Source organism: Eulemur rufifrons, chromosome 18 (assembly GCF_041146395.1).
Source record: "Eulemur rufifrons isolate Redbay chromosome 18, OSU_ERuf_1, whole genome shotgun sequence".
Taxonomy (NCBI): Eukaryota; Metazoa; Chordata; class Mammalia; order Primates; family Lemuridae; genus Eulemur; species Eulemur rufifrons.
In genome coordinates, this window is record NC_091000.1 from 54839676 (window position 1) to 54859293 (window position 19618).

General features: G+C 37.5%; 1 protein-coding gene across 3 annotated transcripts in view; it reads right to left on the reverse strand.

Moving 5' to 3' along the window:
• Nucleotides 1-19444, reverse strand: part of KDM1B (lysine demethylase 1B) — a 51219-nt gene extending 31775 nt beyond the window's left edge. The window contains exons 1-8 of one of the 3 annotated variants that reach the window (XM_069492879.1): nt 19333-19444; nt 18754-19031; nt 18289-18319; nt 15691-15789; nt 14743-14870; nt 13192-13281; nt 11099-11210; nt 8346-8462 (exon numbers count right to left, since the gene is read on the reverse strand). In XM_069492879.1, coding sequence (XP_069348980.1) covers nt 8346-8462; nt 11099-11210; nt 13192-13281; nt 14743-14870; nt 15691-15777 — 534 coding nt within the window. In that variant the 5' untranslated portion in view covers nt 15778-15789; nt 18289-18319; nt 18754-19031; nt 19333-19444. Of the gene's footprint in view, nt 1-8345; nt 8463-11098; nt 11211-13191; nt 13282-14742; nt 14871-15690; nt 15790-18288; nt 18320-18753; nt 19032-19332 lie in introns of those variants that run through there. The other 2 variants (XM_069492878.1, XM_069492880.1) reach the window with 2 other exon arrangements.
• Between the last annotated feature and the right edge of the window lie 174 nt (nt 19445-19618).

Below are 19618 nucleotides of genomic sequence, written 5' to 3' on the forward strand. Positions count from 1 at the left end.
ATATTTTCTAGAGAGACCCTTGTACATGTGCCCTAGCAGAAGTATTGAAAAATGTTCAGGCTAGGTATGGTGGCTCATGCCTGTAATCCTAGCACTCTGGAAGGCTGAGGTGGGAGGATCCCTTGAGGTCAGGAGTTCAAGACCAGCTCAGCAAGAGCAAGACCCTGTCTCTACTAAAAATAAAAAGAAATTAGCCGGACAACTAAAAATGGAAAAATTAGCTGGGCGTGGTGATGCACACCTGTAGTCTCAGCTATTTGGGAGGCTGAGGCAGGAAGATAGCTTGAGCCCAGGAGTTTGAGGTTGCTATGAACTAGGCTGATGCCACGGCACTCTAGACCAGGCAACAGAGCGAGACTCTGTCTCAAAAAAAAAAAAAGTTCAAAGAAACATTGTTTGTAATAGAAAAAAGCTAACAACTCAAAAGTTCATCAACAAGTAGAATGGATACCTAAGTCATATAGTCAAACACTGGCACGCTGCACAGCAATGAGAATGAACTACAACTACACATTACAATGTGGACGCACCTCACAAACATTATGTTGAGCAAAAGAAGCCAGACCAAATGATTCCATTTACATAAAATTCAAAAACAAGTAAAAAAAAAATTGATAGTTTTGTAAGTCACAAAAGCAGGCAGCTACTCTGGGGAAAAAGGGATGGAGGCTGTGACAAGAAGCAGACCCAGGGGGCTTTTGAGTGGCTGGTGAGCGTTCGATGTCTTTATTGGGACACGGCTCAATGAATTTTCACCAAGTATTCACACAAGCGGCGATGATACAATTTAAAACCAGTACAAAAACAGGTAAAACTTAATGTTTAGGGTTTCCGAAATACAGTATTAACTCTAACAAAAAGCAAGGGAATAAGAAATACAAAATTCAGAATGCTGTCTACCCCAGCAGGGAGAAGACGGGGAGTAACTACTGAGGCGCACATTGGGAGGTCCAAAACATTAGAAGTGCTCTGTTTCTTACACTAGGTGGCAGGTACACGCATATTTGCCTTAATTCTTTATTCCTTACATATAAGTTATACGGCTTTTTGTGTCTATAAATTATTTCATATAAAAACAACTGGTAGATATCCTTTGATACAGAAATTTTATTTCCAGAAATTGATCCTACCGATTATACTCAAAAATGGCATAGATACAAATCTATTCCCTGCAACCCCATCACTAACAATACAATAATAAAATAATAAAAGTCACCTAAATGATCTTCGATGGTGCTTAATTAAACATGGGACATTCGTTCAGTCGACTGTTTATTAGACAGTCATTAAAGAGAAAGAAGAGATCTTTATGTACTGATATGGAAGCATCTTTAAGGCGTATCACATGACAAAGATCCAGAACAGTGTGCGTAGTTCGCTACTGTTCTCTTTCATGTTGTTCCACAAATAAACCTTCCCCAGCTTTGTCCCTGAAAGCATAATAAACTGAAAACCAAAATGACCCTGGGTCAATAAACATCATTTAAATTAATACTTCAAAAGTTCAAGTTACGGCCGGGCACGGTAGCTGACACCTATAATCCTAGCAGTTTGAGAGGCCGAGGCAGGAGGACCACTTGAGGCCAGGTGTTTGAGACCCTGTCTCCACAAAAAATTTTAAAATTAGCCAGGTGTGGTGGCACATGCTTACAGTCCCAGCTAGAAGGTGAGTAGGGCTGAGACAGGAGGATGGCTTGAGCCCAGGAGTTTGAGTTTGCTCCGAGCTATGATGGCATCACTGCCCTCTAGCCTGGGCGACAGAGCAAGATGCTGTATTGGGGAAAAAAAAAAAAAAAAAAAGCTCAGCTTATAAATAGTAATCAATTCAGACTGGTTCGAGGGGTCTCAATGGAGGATGATGGGGGGGAGATTAAAGAGATTTGATATCATCCTTAGGAGTTGGAATTTAAGGAGACCATAAAGGCTCCAACTATAAGGTGGGGTGGGAAGAAAGAAAAGCAATTTTCTAAAACGTAAAGAATCTGACATCTCTGAGACTCTCCTGGAAAAAAAACACTTGATATTAAAATACACCCAACAGGGTGACAAATCAAAATAAAGAAGTTAGGATAAAAAGAACTAAGGTAAGAAAAACTGTAGAGAATAGTAAATCCACATTAATATAGAGGTGAGAGCAAGGGAATATGGTTATAGAAAATAATTAGTAAAATCTCTGCACACTAAGTAAAAAGAAAACCCTAACAAAAACCCTTTTCCTGAGAAGAAAAGGGGAGGTAGGCTAAAGTGTAATGTAATTTACTTTTTTCTGATTTCATAGCAGGGTATCAATCAATATCATCTAAAATTGAAACAAGTTTTTTTTTTAAAGTTAGAATGATTCCAACTTCTTATTGTTATAATACCTTTTCTCAACCTTTTAGGGAATTTTTAAAAAACTAATATTTCTTGGAATGAAGAAATATTTTATGTTCAGCAATTTTATTTCACTTTGGCTTCTTTTTCTTAAATTGATGTTATATTAAACTCAATCATTTTTCAAAAAACCCAGCATGTATAGTACTATTCATTAATAGGAAGCTATTTGTCAACCAGGCCTTCTCCCTGTACACATGCAGGAATATTTTTGAGTGAATCTCACTCATGGTGATTATTTCATAAAGACAACTAAAAAACTTCATGTAGTTATCTTTATTCTTTTCTATATTGTTTGAATTTTTCAGTTATGAACACATATCATTTGTCTAAAAACATTCTAAAGAAAACCTTAGAGTTTTCAAAAACTACTTAAATTGAAGAAACCAAAAATGACAACTGCCACCCAAAGAAAAATTCTAACAAATAAAAAAAGGCACGTGGATAGTTTGAACAATTCATAGAGATAACATCAAAGTTGTACATTCAATTACCAGCAGGTAAAAGAGAGATTATGGATAACTCCAAATTACAGTTTAGTCAAAGCACAGAAGAAAATATAAAATCATACCTAGTATTTAATAACAATATTATTATACAAGTTATCCAAAATCTTTTTAAAATAATTGTTTGGAACTAAAAATCATCACATAAATAGGTTGCATGAAAATAGCTCAAAAAGTAGAATCTATTAAAATAATCTGCTTTTCTTGGACCACTTGGCTAACCTCTCCTTTAACATTATAATGACAGCTACTGAGTCTACTTTTCATTGAGAAGTAATCAGTGGCACAGGTGCTAGTTAAGGTCAGTGCAACCAAGGCATTGTCCCTGCCAGCTGGACGTGCCCTACTCCACCTCACGAGCCCGTGGTGTCTTCATTACTCAGATTCCAGTTCCCATCACTGCAGCCACTCAGCCTGGAGAGGACTTACCCACCCCCTTATTGACAGCCCCCTTCCATTTTTTTCCTTTTTTACCCTTCAGAGTGGGCTTCTACTCTCAAAAGTTGAGCTTGAGAATTAATCAAGGGCTAAAGTGAAAGACTTTAGAACAGGTCTTACCAATTCCAGACACCTGGTCCCAGGCTGGGCTTTCCATCCCGCACTCCCAAATTACTAACATCAGGGAATAAAAGGATACCAACACAGAGCCCACCGACACTAAAAGGAGAATAAGGGAACAGTGCAAACAACTTTAACAATTTGACAACGTAGATGAAAATGACAACTTCCTTGAAAAACACAATCTTTCAAAATGGATAGAAGTCATAAACCACCTAAATGGCCACATATTCATTAAAGAAATTGAATCTTTAATTTCTAAACTTCTTACAGGGAAAACTATTGGCCCAAATTGCTTCACTAGTGAATTCAAACAAACACTAAAAAAGAAATAATATCAACCTAATACAAAAAACTAACCAAACTGAAAGGAGGATATAATTCCCTATTGTTTTATGGAGCCAGCATAAGTCTGAAAGCAGAACCTGATAAGGATATTACAAGAAAGGAAAGTGACAAAGTATCCCTCATGAACACAGGTGCAAAAATTTTTAACAGAAATATAATCTAATCTGGTAAATATATAAAAAGCATAATACACTAAGAACAAGTGGGATTTTTTTCTTCCAGGAATGCAACATTGCTTCAACATTTCAAAACTGGTGTAATTCACCATACTAACAGATGAAAGGAGAAAAAACATATGATCATAAGATTCAGCAAAAGTATTAGACAAAATCCAACATCCATTTGTAACAACACACTCTCAGGAAACTAGGAAAAGGAACTTGTCCAATCTCATAAAAGGCATCTGCAAAACACTACACCCAACACTGTATGTAATGATAGATACTGAACACATTGCTCCTAAAGTCAGGAACAAGCCAAGGATGTCTGTTCTCACCACTTCTATAGAGAATGCTGTCACTGGTGGTTCTGACCAATGTAATAAGGCAAGACAAAGAGCAAAAAGAAAAGTTGGTACACAGCCATGATTATATGCCTGGTTTTGTAGATAGCCCAAAAGAATCTACAAAAAGTTCTATGAAACTTAATAAGTGAAGTCAACAAAGTCTCTTGTATATGAGGTCAATATACAAAAATCAATTGTCTTTCTATATAATTGCAACAATGAACAACTTAAAGATGGAGTTAAAAATAAATTCTACTTACAATTACAGAACACAAATCTAGAAATAAATTTAACAAAAGGCATAAAAGACAACCTCAGTGAAAACTTAGAAAATATCATTGGTAGAAATCAAAGAACCATGGAAAGATGGAGAGATATACTATGCCCATGGGTCAAAAGAGGGGTCAGGAAACATCTTCTGTAAAGAACCAGATAATAAATAGTTTAGGCTCTGTCACAGCAACTCTGTCACTGCAACATGAAAACAGCCACACACACTACATAATAAATGAGCATGACTGTCTTCCAGTAAAACTTTATTTACAAAAACAGGTGTGGTCCAGATTTGGCCCATGAGCCATCATTTGCCAACCCCTTAGAAGTCTGAAAAATGTAAAGATGTCAATTCTCTTCCAAATGATCTATAGACACAATGCATTCCAATCAAAATCCAAGAGGTGTTTTAGTAGATACTAACAAGCTGATAAAACTTATACAGAAATATGAAAGACCTAGACTAGCCAAAACAATCTTGAAAAAGAAAAACAAAGTTAGAGGAACTTACATTACCTGATTTTAAGACTTACTATAAAGATACAATAATCATGACAGCACAGCATTGAATCAAGATAAACAAAGATCAATGGAACGAGGTCCATAAATAGACCTACAGATATGGTCAACAGATTTTTTATAATGGTGCTAAGATAATTCAATGGGAATAGTCTTCTCAACAAATGGTAATGAACAACTAAATATCTGTATGGAAAAAAAAAATTTTTTTTGAGACAGGGTCTCACTCTGTCACCCCAGTAGGAGTGCAATGGCGTCAACATAGCTCACCGCAACCTCAAACTCCAAGCTCAAGTGATTCTCCTGCCTCATCCTCCTAAGCAGCTGGGACCACAGGCACATGACACCATGCCCAGCTAATTTTTCTATTTTTCTGTAGAGATGGGGTCTCACTATGTTGCCTAGGTTGGTCTCAAACTCTTGGCCTCAGCCTCCCAAAGTGCTAGAATTACAGGTGCGAGCTACAGCACCCAGCCTTGTCTAAAAAAAAGTTGAATCTTGGCCTATCCCTTACATCAAAACCAAAAATTAAAGAAACGGTGACCTAAATGTAAATGCTAAAACTGTAAAGAAAACACAGAATATTTTTACAAGGTGAAAGGTAGCCAATGGTTTCTCAGAAGAGACACAAAAGGCTCTAAGCATAGATGGAAAAATGAAGAAAGTATGCTTCAAAATTGCAAGCTCCTAAAAAAAGACCCTATTTAGAAAAGACTTAACATGGACTGGGAAAAAAGATTCAAAATACATACTTACATACTTACATACTCATATCCAGATTACATAAAGAACTACAAATCAGTAAGACAGCCTTAATTAAAAAAAAACATATTTTCCAAGGAGGAACTATGAATGGCCAATATGCATTCATATGCTCAGGATCACTAGTTATCTGAAAAATGCAAACTAACACCACAATGAGATACCAGTACATACCCATTGGAATGACTAAAATTAAAGAAAAAAATTAACACTACCAAATGTAGTTTGGCCCAACAACCATGGAAAACAGTTCAGCAATTTCATAAATGTTAAATAAATTTACCATATGATTCATCAATTCCACTCCTGTGTATTTACTCATAAGAAATGAACACATAGTTCTACAAAAACGTTTGCATTGAATATTCACTAAAATTTTATTCATAATAGCAAAAAATTTAAAACAATACAAGCATCCTTCAATAGAAGGATGATTAAACAAATAGTGGTATTTACATACAATGGAATATTCAGCAACAAAATGAAACTACTCATCCATATAACAACATGAATGAATCTCCAAAACAATTTTACTCGGTGAAAGAAACCAATCACTAAAGAGTTTATATTGGCTGATTCCATTTTTATGAAGTGGAAGAGCAGGTAAAACTAATTTATGGGGATAGAAATCAGAAAAGCAGTTGTCTCTGAGGGGAGCAAATAACTGGAATTTCTTAGGGTGATAGAAACATTGTATATCTTGATTGGGACTCAGGTTACCCATTATAGATATTTCCCCAAACTCAATGAAACTCATTTAAGATCTGTGCATGTAATTATAATATGTAATCATATCACAATAACAAAAATATGCAATTTAAAAATCTGTTAAAAATACTCCCACTTAATGCAGGTAAGGTTTTGATATAGTGATCACTCTGAGATCTTTAAAGCTTTAAAAAGTAGTTTCGATATTCATATCAATAACCTTTAAAAAGTGCCTATCATAAAGATGTAATCAAACGTATTTTTAAAAGTTCTAGTAGGATTAATGACTTGTAAAGAATGGTAACCTACTAAAGCAGTTAAGGAGGACTTTCATTTTTTATTTGTATGTGCGTATATATTTATACATACATTCAATTTATTTTTTTAATCCTGAGATTATATTTATGTAATATTTAAAACAAAAAAAAATCTAACTCCTAAATGTTCATGCCCTTTTTTTCATCATTTCACTTTACAAAATCTTCTAAATTTTTTTTACAATATCATGCATTGATTTAATACTGCTTGTATTTTAAATCCCACGCTTTTGGGACTAATCCAGGTTGAGTTTCCCTTATCCAAAATGCTTGGGACTAGTAGTGTTTTTAGATTTCAGATTTTGGACTATTTACAATATTCTTACCAGTTGAGCATCCCTATTCTGAAAATGTGAAATGCTCCCATGAGCATTTCCTTTGTACATCATGTTGGCACTCAAAAAGTTTCAGATTTTGGAGCATTTCAGATTTTTGTATCAGCAACCTATACTACAAACCATGGAATTGTATATTTATTTATTTATTTATTCTGAGACAGTCTCGCTCTATTGCCCTGGGTAGAGTACAGTGGCATCATCGTAGCTCACTGCAACCTCAAACTTATGGGCTCAAGCGATCCTCCTGCCTCAGTCTCCCAGAGTACTAGGATTACAGGCCTGAGCCACTGTAATTCAGGCAACTGGCCTGAATTGTATCCTTTAAAAGGGTTAATTTTATGGTATGTGAATTATATCTCAATTTTTAAAAACAAAGTATTTTGCTCCTGGAGATTAGAATGATCCCTAATAGTCTTTAATGTACTGTAGGTCTGAGCAACATCTGTATACACTAATACCCCTAACACCCTAAAACAATTACATTTTTAAACATTAAGTAATTGCCAGATTTCAAAAAAGGCACAGTAAACCAACCATGGCTGAGTCCTAACTGCCAAACATATCTATTCATCCCTTGTTCCTTACTACCAGGATCCTGGTTTTATTTGGTTTTGCTCAGTTATGAAGTATTTTCTTCCTTTGTTCTTGTTGTAATTTAGAGTAGCTGCATGATTCTGTCCTGACCAAGGAGATGTAAGTAGAAATGTACTGTTGGAACTTGCAGGAGAGCTCCTGTGTCCCGAATAAAAATGGGATAGACTCAGCTGGCACCCTTCTTGCCCTTTGCCCTTCCCTTCTTTTCTGCTTAGAATTTGGACACAATGGCTGGTGGTGCAGCAACCACCTCATGGCCATAAGGATGGAAGATAAAAGAAAGGTGGCTGGACTGGAAACTAGAAGGAGACTTCCTTGGGCAACTAACTCAATTCTGGACAGCCTACTTCCAAATTGCTTGTAATGACAGAAAAGTAAAATCCTTAATTGGTTAAGCCATTATAGTTGAGGTTCTATTACATGCACACCACTACAACCCTGACAGTGATGAATACAATAAATGAAAAACATACACCATTCCTATTTACTGACAACTACATTAATGTGTCAATTACTTCAAAGGGAAAACCAAGAGAGATCATACCTTAACAGTAGTATTTGGTTTCATACCGCATCGGTAAGTCCTTGCTATCTGTGGAGTAAGCTGGATTTCCTTGGTAAGCTGCCTCCATTTTCTACACTCAGGTTTTGTACATTGCACCTAGATGGGAAATAATAAATCAAGATCAACAAGTTGGCTAATCATCAGTTATCATTTCTATCCTCCACCACTTTGTCATCTTCTCCAACCTTTTAGCAATCCTATTTTTTTTCTCCCCCTTGCATCACCACCACCCATAAAATCCACCTTTACTCCATTAGAGTAATTTCTGATTCAATACTAGCTCAGTGCAAAGGGGCTCGGAGTGCGGTTGTCAGAAAGATTTTCCCGCCGTAACCTAAAGAAACAATCAGAGTTAAATTTAGTTTGTTAGTCAAAAAGTATGCACACTAAATGCAATGTGGTATGCTCAGTTGGATCCTGGAATAGTAAAAGAACATTAGTGAGAAAATGGATGGAATCCAAATAAAGTCTATAATATAGTACTGTGCCAATTTTAATTTCTTAATTTGACAAATAATCATGGTATGTAAGATGATAATATTAGGGGAAACTGGGTAAAGAATCTATGGAAACTTCCTGTACTATCTTAGCAACTTTCTGTAAATTTAAAATTATCCCAAATAAAAAGTTTATTTTTAAAAAGTGTGCAGATTTATTCACATGCAAAAGAATGAAGTCAGACTCCCTATATAATTTTTGTGTATGTGTAAAGACATATACACATATGTGTGAAGACACATATACAAAAATTAACTCAAATACCTAAAAGTCAGCACTAAAATGCTAAAACTCTTAGAAGAAAAACAAGGGGTAAATCTTTATGACCTTGGATTTGGAAATGGATTCTTAGCTACAACACCAAAAGCATAAGCAACAAAAGGAAAAAAAATGGATAAATTCAACTTCATCAAAATTAAAAATTTTGTACATCAAAGGACACTACCAAAGTAAAAAGACAACCTATAGGAGAAAACATTTGCAAATCACAGATCTAGTAAGGGTTTAGTATCCAAAGTATATTTAAAAATTGTTACAACTCAACAACAGAAAGACAAACTCAACTTAAAAATGGGCATAAGATGTGAACAGACATTTCTCCAACGATGTACAAATGAACAACATTTCTACGACGATATACAAATGAGTAACACAAAAAGTGTTGTTGGATATTAGGAACACGCAAATTAAAACCATGCACTTTAAACCCAACAGAATGGCTAGCATCAAAAAATAAAAAAGAGTTGGCGAGGATGTGGAGAAAACTAAACTCTCAGATGCTAGAGAAAAGAATGAAAAATGGTGCAGCATCTATGGAAAAGAGTTTGGAGGCCTCTCAAATAGTTAAACACAGAATTACCACATGATCCAGCAATTCTGTTTCTAGGTATATAACCAAAAGAATTGCAAACAGTTACTTCAAATACTGGTATATGAATGTTCACAGCAGCACTATTCACAATTACCAAAAGGCTGAAATGACCCAAATGTTAATCAGTAGATGATTGGGCAAACTAAATGTGACACATCCACCCAATGGAATATTAATCACCCATAAAAAAGAATGAAATACTGACACATGCTATGATGTAGATGAACCACAAAAACATAATGCTAAGTAAAAACAGCCAGACATGAAAGGTCACCTAATGCATGATTCCATTCATATGAAACATCCAAAATAGGTAAATCCATGAGGAAGAGTAGTATTACTAGTACCAGGGACTGGAGAGAGGGAGAATTAAGGATCCTCTGTAGGTGATGAAAATACTTTGGAATTAGATAGAGGTAGCAATTGCACAACACAGTAAATATACTAAGTGCCACTGAATTGTACACTTTAAAATGGTTAATTTGGCCAGGCGCAGTAGCTCATGTCTATAATCCTAGCACTCTGGGAAGCCAAGGCAGGAGGACTGCTTGAGGTCAGGACTTCGAGACCAGCCTGAGCAAGAGCAAGAGCAAGGCTCCATCTCTACTACAAATAGAAAAAATTAGCTGGGCATCGTGGTGTGTGCCTGTAGTCCCAGCTATGTGGGAGGCTGAGGCAGGAGGATTGCTTGAGCCCAGGAATTTGAGGTTGCTGTGAGCTAGGCTGACACCATGGCACTCTAACCTGGGCAACAAAGCGAGAGACTGTCTTGAAAAATAAATAAATAAAATGGTTAATTTTATGTTATGTGAATTTCACATCAGTGAAAAAATTTTTTAAGTGTGCACAGAGAAGCTCAGAATTACTTATAATATTCAAAATATTAGCATATCATTTATTAAATGGTGGTATATTTATATGATATATACAATCATAAAAATCATTTTCAAAGAATGGCTAAATGAAAAAAGAATATAAAGTCTAATTAAGAAAACTAAAAGTTAGAAAAATTATATCTGAAGTCTAATTTTAAATCTAATTAGGATTTGTTTATAAAGCATGAAATTACATTTAAACAAACAAAACTATGTACAGAAAAAAAGACTATAAAGTTATATACCAAGCTCAGCAATGGCTATCACTGGATGGTGTTAAGACTTTAGCTTCTTCTTTTAGATTATGTTGAATTATCTAAGCTTTCCACAAAAAAAAAAAAAAAAAAAAAAAAAACTTTTTTGTTTTAATAGTCATAGAAAGAACAAACGTAATAAAAGAAGGATTTCCTAAATATCAGTATTTTCATCCATTCCTCTTACACTTAGCTCCACAAATGCTTTACAGAACCAGAGAGCATCATTCTTACCCAGTAGGGGAGTTGCTGATCTGCCATGAAAGCTTTGGGACTAGGTTCAGTTTTGCCATTGCTAGTCCATATTTTTTTCCATGTAGTATATTTGTCATATCCATCCTTGTGGCTGAAAAACAAAAAAGTAAATATATCGAGTTATCTGTAAGTAATCAGGTTTTCAAAATAGGAGGTAGGTTAGTAAATCTTAGGTAAAGGACTTATCTAGCCTTGTGTATAAGGAAGGGAGAAGTTATCATGGCACCTAAAACCAGGCTGTCAGAAGGGTGCATTCTTGTCAGTTTTAGTATCTAAAACTAATGAGGACACAGGATTATTTTAAAAAGAAATTTCATATATACATATATGTATGTATTATTTTTTTTTCTGGCCCCACGCGTGTAATCCCAGCACTTTGGCAGGCCGAGGCAGGAGGATCGCTTGAGGTCCCAAGTTTGAGAACAGCCTGGGCGACATCCAGAGACCCCACCTCTAAAAAAAATAAATAAATAAAACAAAAACCTATATGCTGTGTACAACAAATCTACTACAAATACAAAAATACTCAGAAAAATTAAAAGTAAAGAAATGGTAAGGCCGGGCACGGTGGCTCACGCCTGTAATCCTAGCACTCTGGGAGGCCAAGGCGGGTGGATCGCTCGAGGGCAGGAGTTTGAGACCAGCCTGAGCAAGAGCGAGACCTCGTCTCTACTAAAAATAGAAAGAAATTATCTGGCAAACTAAAATATATATAGAAAAAATTAGCCGGGCATGGTGGCACATGCCTGTAGTCCCAGCTACTCGGGAGGCTGAGGCGGTAGGATTGCTTAAGCCCAGGAGTTTGAGGTTTCCGTGAGCTAGGCTGACGCCATGGCACTCACTCTAGCCCGGGCAACAGAGTGAGACTCTGTCTCAAGGAAAAAAAAAAAAAAAAGAAATGGTGAATGCTATCATGCTAACACTAATAAAAAGATAATAAAAAGATAATTGAAACAGCCACATTAATTTGAACAAGGATTGTTATCAGGGATAACAAGACAAGGGATATTACATATAGAGGTCAGTTTTCAGAGAAGCCATAACCATGCTAGATGTAAAATGTACTAACAATAGAGATTAAAAATACATGAGGTAAAAATTTATAGAACTGAAAGGAAAAAAGACAAATATGCATTATAGTTGAAGACTTCAAGAGACAATTATAATTGCAGACTTTAAGACACTTCTCCTAGTAATTGAAAGATCATGTAGGAATAAAATCAGAAGGATATATATGACTTAAACTGTACTATCAATCAACTTGATCTATCTGATATTTTTAGATCATTCCATCTGACAACGGTAGAATACATATTTTTCTCCACTGCACATGAGACATTCACCAAGACACATGGCACTATGGGCCATAAAGCAAACCTTGACAAACTTACAATACAGAAATCATACAAAGTACATTCTCAAACCATTACAGAATTAAACTAGAAATCAGTAATAGAAAACTTATTGGAGATGTCCCAAATATTTGGAAATTAAAAATTTACTTCTAAATAACCTATGGGTCAAAGAGGAAGACTCAATGGAAATTAGTATTTTAAACATAATGAAAATAAAAGTTATCAAAATTTGTGGAATATAGTTAAATCAGAGGGAAATTTGTAGCATGTAAATGCATGTACTGGAAAAGATCTAAAATCAGTAATTTAAGCTTCCAACGTAAGAAACTAGAGAAAAAAGAAAATTAAACCTAAAGCAAGCAGAGATAATAAAAATTAGAGTATCAGTCAATGAAACTGAAAACAATAAAACAGAATCAACATCTCCTAGACTTTCCAGCATCTATCACTGACTAGTGGTGAGACTTTAGTTTCCTCTTTTATACTACATTGAATTACCTCGATTTTAGACTTGCAGACTAAGAAAAACAACTGTCTTGTGGCAGATATTTTTTGAGCCCTGAGTGTGCACACACGCAAAACTACAGCAAAGTTCTGGTCAAAATTATAGTGATGGCTGAAACAGTTAAATAATTTCAGTAAGCCTAGGGACTTAAGCATCTAACCACCTCAACTACCCCATTCTCCACAGAAACCTCAAACAATTAGTGAACATACCTTCTGTAGTAATGGTCAAAGCATTCATTACAGAAATGTTCTCCACAAGAAAGGTGATACCATCGGGATGTGTAGCCATTTTTGGCGCATCTGAAAATAGTGAAAACATGTAGCTTTGGTAGTGAATAAAGATTTCTTCTCTCTTCTTTTTTTTTTTTTTTTTTTTGAGACAGAGTCTCACTCTGTTGCCCAGGCTAGAGTGAGTGCCGTGGCGTTAGCCTAGCTCACAGCAACCTCAAACTCCTGAGCTCAAGCGATCCTCCTGTCTCAGCCTCCCGAGTAGCTGGGACTACAGGCATGCACCACCATGCCCAGCTAATTTTTTCTATTAATATTTTTAGCTGTCCATATAATTTCTTTCTATTTTTAGTAGAGATGGGGTCTCGCTCTTGCTCAGGCTGGTCTCGAACTCCTGAGCTCAAACGATCCGCCCACCTCGGCCTCCCAGAGTGCTAGGATTACAGGCGTGAGCCACCGCGCCCGGCCTCTTCTCTCTTCTTAAAAAACATTTAGCAAGCACCTCCCATGCACCCATTTTGCATTATCTCCATCTAGACTTCTAACAGCCACAAGCTAAGAACAGGGGATAATTAAAAAAAAAAAAAAAAAAATAGGGGAAACTGGAATGGATGACTGACAGATAATAATACATGGCGAGGATACAAGGACTTAGACCAGTGGTACCTAACCTAGCTGGCTGCCTGGGGCTTAGGAGTTTTAACAAGCAAGACTCCTTGGAGCAACGACAGGGTTTTATGACACAAAACGACAGATGCCACTGCACTTGCTGCAAGCTGCATGGGTGTGAAGGAGAGAAGTGAAGTCTCCAGTAATAATATCTGGCCCAGTATTGATAGAGAAGGAATCTGGCCAGCTGTAATCTAAACATCAAGCAGGCAATCTGGCTAACATAACGTGTCAAAGAGCTGATAATATAGCAAGAGAATGAAAAATCATGCCAGTGTGTACGTGACCACTACCACGTCTTCGTGTTTAGAAACAAACGGAATTTGTTTTCCAGGTTTTATTGACTCTTAAGTCTTAACTGAAGATTTTTCTCTGAGAGAAAAAGAAAGTCATACCTGTGTCGCCCCAATAAAAACGGCAAGACTGCAGTTAGCTACACAGTGCCTATGAGACCTATATGTGTATGTGGGAAGAGGAGGTATGTTTCATGAGGGAGGCAACACAGTAAAAAATAAACACATGCTGGTTTCTACAGGGAGCTAATGGGTTCTTTCTACTGTCTCACCACTCCACACCATCCCACCCTCAACTCCCAGGAGAGGTACAGCTATGGCTGGCTGGATGCGAGGACACTGTATTGCAAAGTTGATATGGGTACAGTCTCTCCCAGTGGGCGAAGTATAACAGGGGGAGGGTGTCGAGGAGGGTGTGGTGTGTACAGAATGTCTGGGCAATGTCTCTATTATTAGATGACTTACAGAATCTATATCTATCTTTAGGAAAACTATCTTCGAGGATGACGTTCCCACAAGGAATGTTCTCACGGGCAGAAACATGATGCCAAAACACACCATCTAAACAGACCTTTCAGAAGCACTTGCAAAGCACACAGGACATGTTGCTGTACAGCCTGCCTTTTCACATTTCCTGTACTTCTTCTCTGACCCACCATCCTCATCCTCATCTGTTGTCTCTGTTGCTTTCTTCTTTGCCTGAGGGAGAACCAACCGAGGTTAAAATTTCACCCAAATGACCAGGGTTGAAGGTGGCAGAAGGTTCACTACTGAAATCACATCCATGTGAGAAGTACTAAACATGAAGGTCAAGAACATCCTGGCAGTAGGTCAGGGGTGGACAATACAGCAATATCCTTGCAACTGCTCTGTGCAAGTAATTCATTAACTTGGCTAAAGATATAGAACTAACATTTTAATGATAGGTATCTGAGTAGAGAACTCAAATTCAGGTGAGCCACTCTTAGGAAAAAGTGACAGTCAAAATAAACGAAAGTCATTCTCAAATTAAAAATTTTTTTCTTTACTTAGAAAAGTTATATGCTCAGTATTGTTGATAACAAACTAGAAAAATTCTAAAGAATTACTCTATCTTTCCATTTTTTCTTTTAAAAAATAAGTAAAAGCCCTACCAAAAAAGCCCTCCAATACAAAAAAGCAATCCTCCAATGACACCCAACCAACTAGAAGCTGAGGTCCAAATTCCTACGAATGATATCCATGATCTGGCCCCAGCCTCATGTTCTGGAAGCAACCACACAACTGCAATTCTCTGAACACCTCATGCTGAGTCACATGCTATGCCTTTATACTTGCAGTTCGCTTTGCCAGATACACTATTTTCTGCATTCTATCACTTTATCACATTGCATTATGACTGTATTGTGAATTTTTCCACTAGATTGCGAGCAACTTGAGCACTGGAGTTGTATCTTTTCAACTTTTATTCTCCGGTCCCAATCATAATAATTCTGTGTGTTCAAAAAAAAGGTACACTGAATGAACAAATGAGTAATACCTGCCTACCGGAGCTCCTCAAAGGAAGGCTATCTGGAGAATGATCAAAAGGTGCTTTTTTCTTCGTCCTCCCCCGTGGGGTTGCCATTGTATTAGAAATCTGCCATAAAAAAAAAATTAAACCATAAATATTAGCATCTGCTAATGTTTTTACCAGCCTGCAACAAAGTTATTATGCAGTTTAGTAGCCAGGAGTGTATGCTCTATAGCTAGACTGCCTGAGTATTAAGCCATCATCTTCAAATTACTTAACCTCTCTAAGTCTCAGTGTTCTCATATATAAAATGGGCACAGTAAGAGTATACTTAACATTGGTAAGAAGAGTAAACAAGATAACCTATTTAAAGCACCAGGACTGGAATATTATAAGTACTCAATAAATATTAACCATTAGTAGTATGTACATTTAAAAATCTAAAAATGAGAAAAATACCACACATGAATGATCAATAAATTACACTAGTGTTTAGAAAATCCAATGAAGAAAAACATCTAGTTTTTATTTGCTGTGTTCCTCTCCATCTTACTGTATCTTCTTAGCAGTTCCTGCATTTTGATCTCTCAGTATACTTTAAAAAGAACTCATTCATTCCTTCCTTAAAACTCAACATATAAATATCAGGCACTGGTATCTCCTACTGGAAAAATTTTAGGAGTTCTGAAACTAGTCCAATAACACCATGGTTAAACAAACATTAAGAATCAAAGTCTGTAAGAGAAATAACACACAGCAACCATGAAAGATAAGAGCTATTAGAATTTGTTTCAATTAAATAAGGAATGAAAAATGCTTAGCGTAAGCTCATACTCAACAATATATAAAATCTACAACTATCATTCATCTCCTCCCCTTATCCACCACATTAAGTACACACACACACACACACACAAAATGATAGATGAAAAATAGGACATACCTACAGATAAAGAATTTGAAAGTGGAAAATTGGTACCATAAAACACAAATTCCACATATATAATCTTAATCTTGTAGAAAAATCTTGGAGGAGCTTGTAATCCGATTGTTTCATATTTTTGAGTTATAATATTCATAATAGTATTTTTCATAGATTATTAACATCATGTGGAAAAACTCATTTTGCCATCTACATTGACTTTGAAAATCTTGACATCAATGTTATGGATGATTTTCCTTTGACTTAGTCTTCACTTTCTCAGAACCAATAAATATTACATTGGCTGTGAACACATAAACCCTACATATTCTGAAATAATAGTTCTTTAAGCACTAAATTGCCACTTAGTTCTACAGCATCCATTATACTGTTGAATAAAGCACTAATAATGTTAAAAGTACTACCTACCTATAATTGTTATACTCAAGGCTTTCTGGATCCCATTCATATTTTCAAAAGGCTGTCCAATCTAATGAATCTCTTCATATACATATGTAAATATAAACTCTCATATAAATACATCTCACTTATGTATAAAATATATCCCACATTATTCATAAAATGAACCACAAATATAGTATATGTAAATATACATACTATTTGTCAATGTATAATATATGTAAGTATTGTAGTAAAAATATTTGAAATCCAATGTGGAGTTAGAAATGTAAATTAAATCAGCCTAGGTGCATACAATATTTGACCCTGTCACCTAGGAAGGCATACATTCTCAAAAAAAAAAGCATAGTTTCCAGAAGTTTAAGAATTTTAATCTAATTTTATACTGGAAAATATATACTTAATTCAGTAAGAATATAATTCAAGAAATGTTTAAAGATAATATGAAAACATTAGCTACAAAAGCCATTATTAAATCTGATTGAAGGGGGGTTTTCTGTTTGTTTTTTACTGGGCTCTGACTGAAGGTTTTTAAGGTAGCACATTTTCACCTTTAGTTATACAATTGAGGCTTATGTGCCTCTATTCTTTTTGGCACTTAATGTAATTTCTCTATTTCCAGTTGCTGAGTCCTTGAGCCTTAAAATGAAGGAAACAAAATTTAAGTGGGAAGAACTAAACTTACTGTGCTTTGAAACAAACTTAGAAATACTCACCAAAATGACAGTAAAACAAACTAGTACACTAAAAGTGCTTTCCCACATGGTTTTTCAAATTAATAAACATACCTAAGTATAATCAATTTGTTTCATGTTCCATATTATTAGCAAATTTATTCTTCATTTTAAATTTGGCTTTAGTTTTCTTTTAATGTAATAAAAGAAAGAAAAAAATGGGTTTTGGGGGTATATATAAATGGATATATCAATATGTAGATTTCTATTTTAATAATTCCCAGGTTTTCCTGAAGCAGCTTATTCAGAAAGATTTTCTTAAAACTCACAGAATTCATACAAATATGAATCAAATGGACTTCAGGTTACAATAAAAATTAGTGGAGTCAGCATAATTTCTAAAATATAACAAACTACTAGAAACTTCTTCCGACAGAACAGAAACAGGAATGTCCCTTTCGGACACTTAACATAAGCCAGGAATAGCACCTTATTACTGCCACACTATAATCAAATTTTCGGAAATATGGATCCAGTACAATAATTCAATGTTGAATTATTCAATATTAAATATGAAGTTCAATAATTTAATATTGAATCCCCAATTACCTGGATGTCTTTTGTTGACTACTTTCTCTGCCTGGAAGACAATTAATTATTGATGGTATTTTCTCATGTACCTCCTGAAGAAACCTTCCCTCCCACTCGCCTTTCTGCCACTAAAATAGATTTAAAAACACAAAACAAAACTGGCCAAAGCCTTGAGTCCCATGCGTGTATGTGGAGTGGGGGATCCCCCCCAACTCGAGGGGGGGTCTCTAGAGTCCTGCAAGCTCACCCAGGGGAAGACTGGGCCTGTATCTGGCTGCGTTCCAGACCACTGAACCCCAACTTTCTATAGCTGGGCCTGCCTCTTCCTTCCTCTTTCACCTGCCAGCTGCCAGACTGTTGACTAACAGCTACCCTCATCGGGCCACCCCCTCCAGGTTCCAATCCCAGAGGAGTTAACCTCAACAACCTGGCAATGCTAATCAAGCCTCAAAGCGCGGTGGCGATGCCAGAGAATTACTACACCTGCAAGGCTGTGCGGGCTCCTCGCCGCACCCTATCGGCTGGAAGAACATGCGAGGGAGTTCCTACTCCCGGACCGCGGGGTTCCCCGGGGCAGGCACCCGCCCGAGGAACAGGGCTCTGACAGCCCCAGGAGGGAGCCCCAACGCTCACGGAGCCAGCTGCAGCCGCCTCGCTTTCCGAAAAGCTTTCTCGTGTCTTCTCCGAAGTCAGAGAAGCAACAGCCCCGGGGCTCACCTCAGCGCTGAAGGGGTGCAAGGAGTCTCGGGGAAAAGGCAGCGCTGTAAAGGAAACATTGTAGGGTGGTTAGGAGACCCCCGACACCGCGACCAATCGGGTAACCCTGTCGCCCCAACCGGGAATTCCCCCTTCCTCAGGCAAGGATCCCCACCCCGCACCCTCTTCCAATCCGGGGCAAGACGTATTAGCCCCCGGGGCACTCGCCCACCTCCCACCCGGTCGAGGGACGCTGCACAAGGGGAGAAGGAGGGCTTGCACCCCAGCAAAGCTGCTTTGTGCAGCGGTGTCACCCGAAATCCGCCACCGCCCCCACGCCCGCCCCCGGAGTCGCGAGCCCTCCACCTCCGAGCGCCGGCGAGGCGGTGCGCGCCGCCCGGGACTGCAGGCGCCTCTCCGGAGCCGCGCGCCGCGCGCACAGGACGGCAGGATCCGCGCAGCGAGCCGCAGCCCCTGCTCGGCCGCCGCCGCCGCTTCCGCCCCTGTCACGGCGTGACCCGGGGTGGGAGGAGCCGGCGAGCCCAGGGAGGAGCAGGGGCCCCGCCTTCGCTTTAGCCGCGGCGCTCGCCCCGCCCAGCCCATTTCCGCCGCTGCGCACACCCGAGCTCAGGGAAGGGGGCGGGGTCTGAGT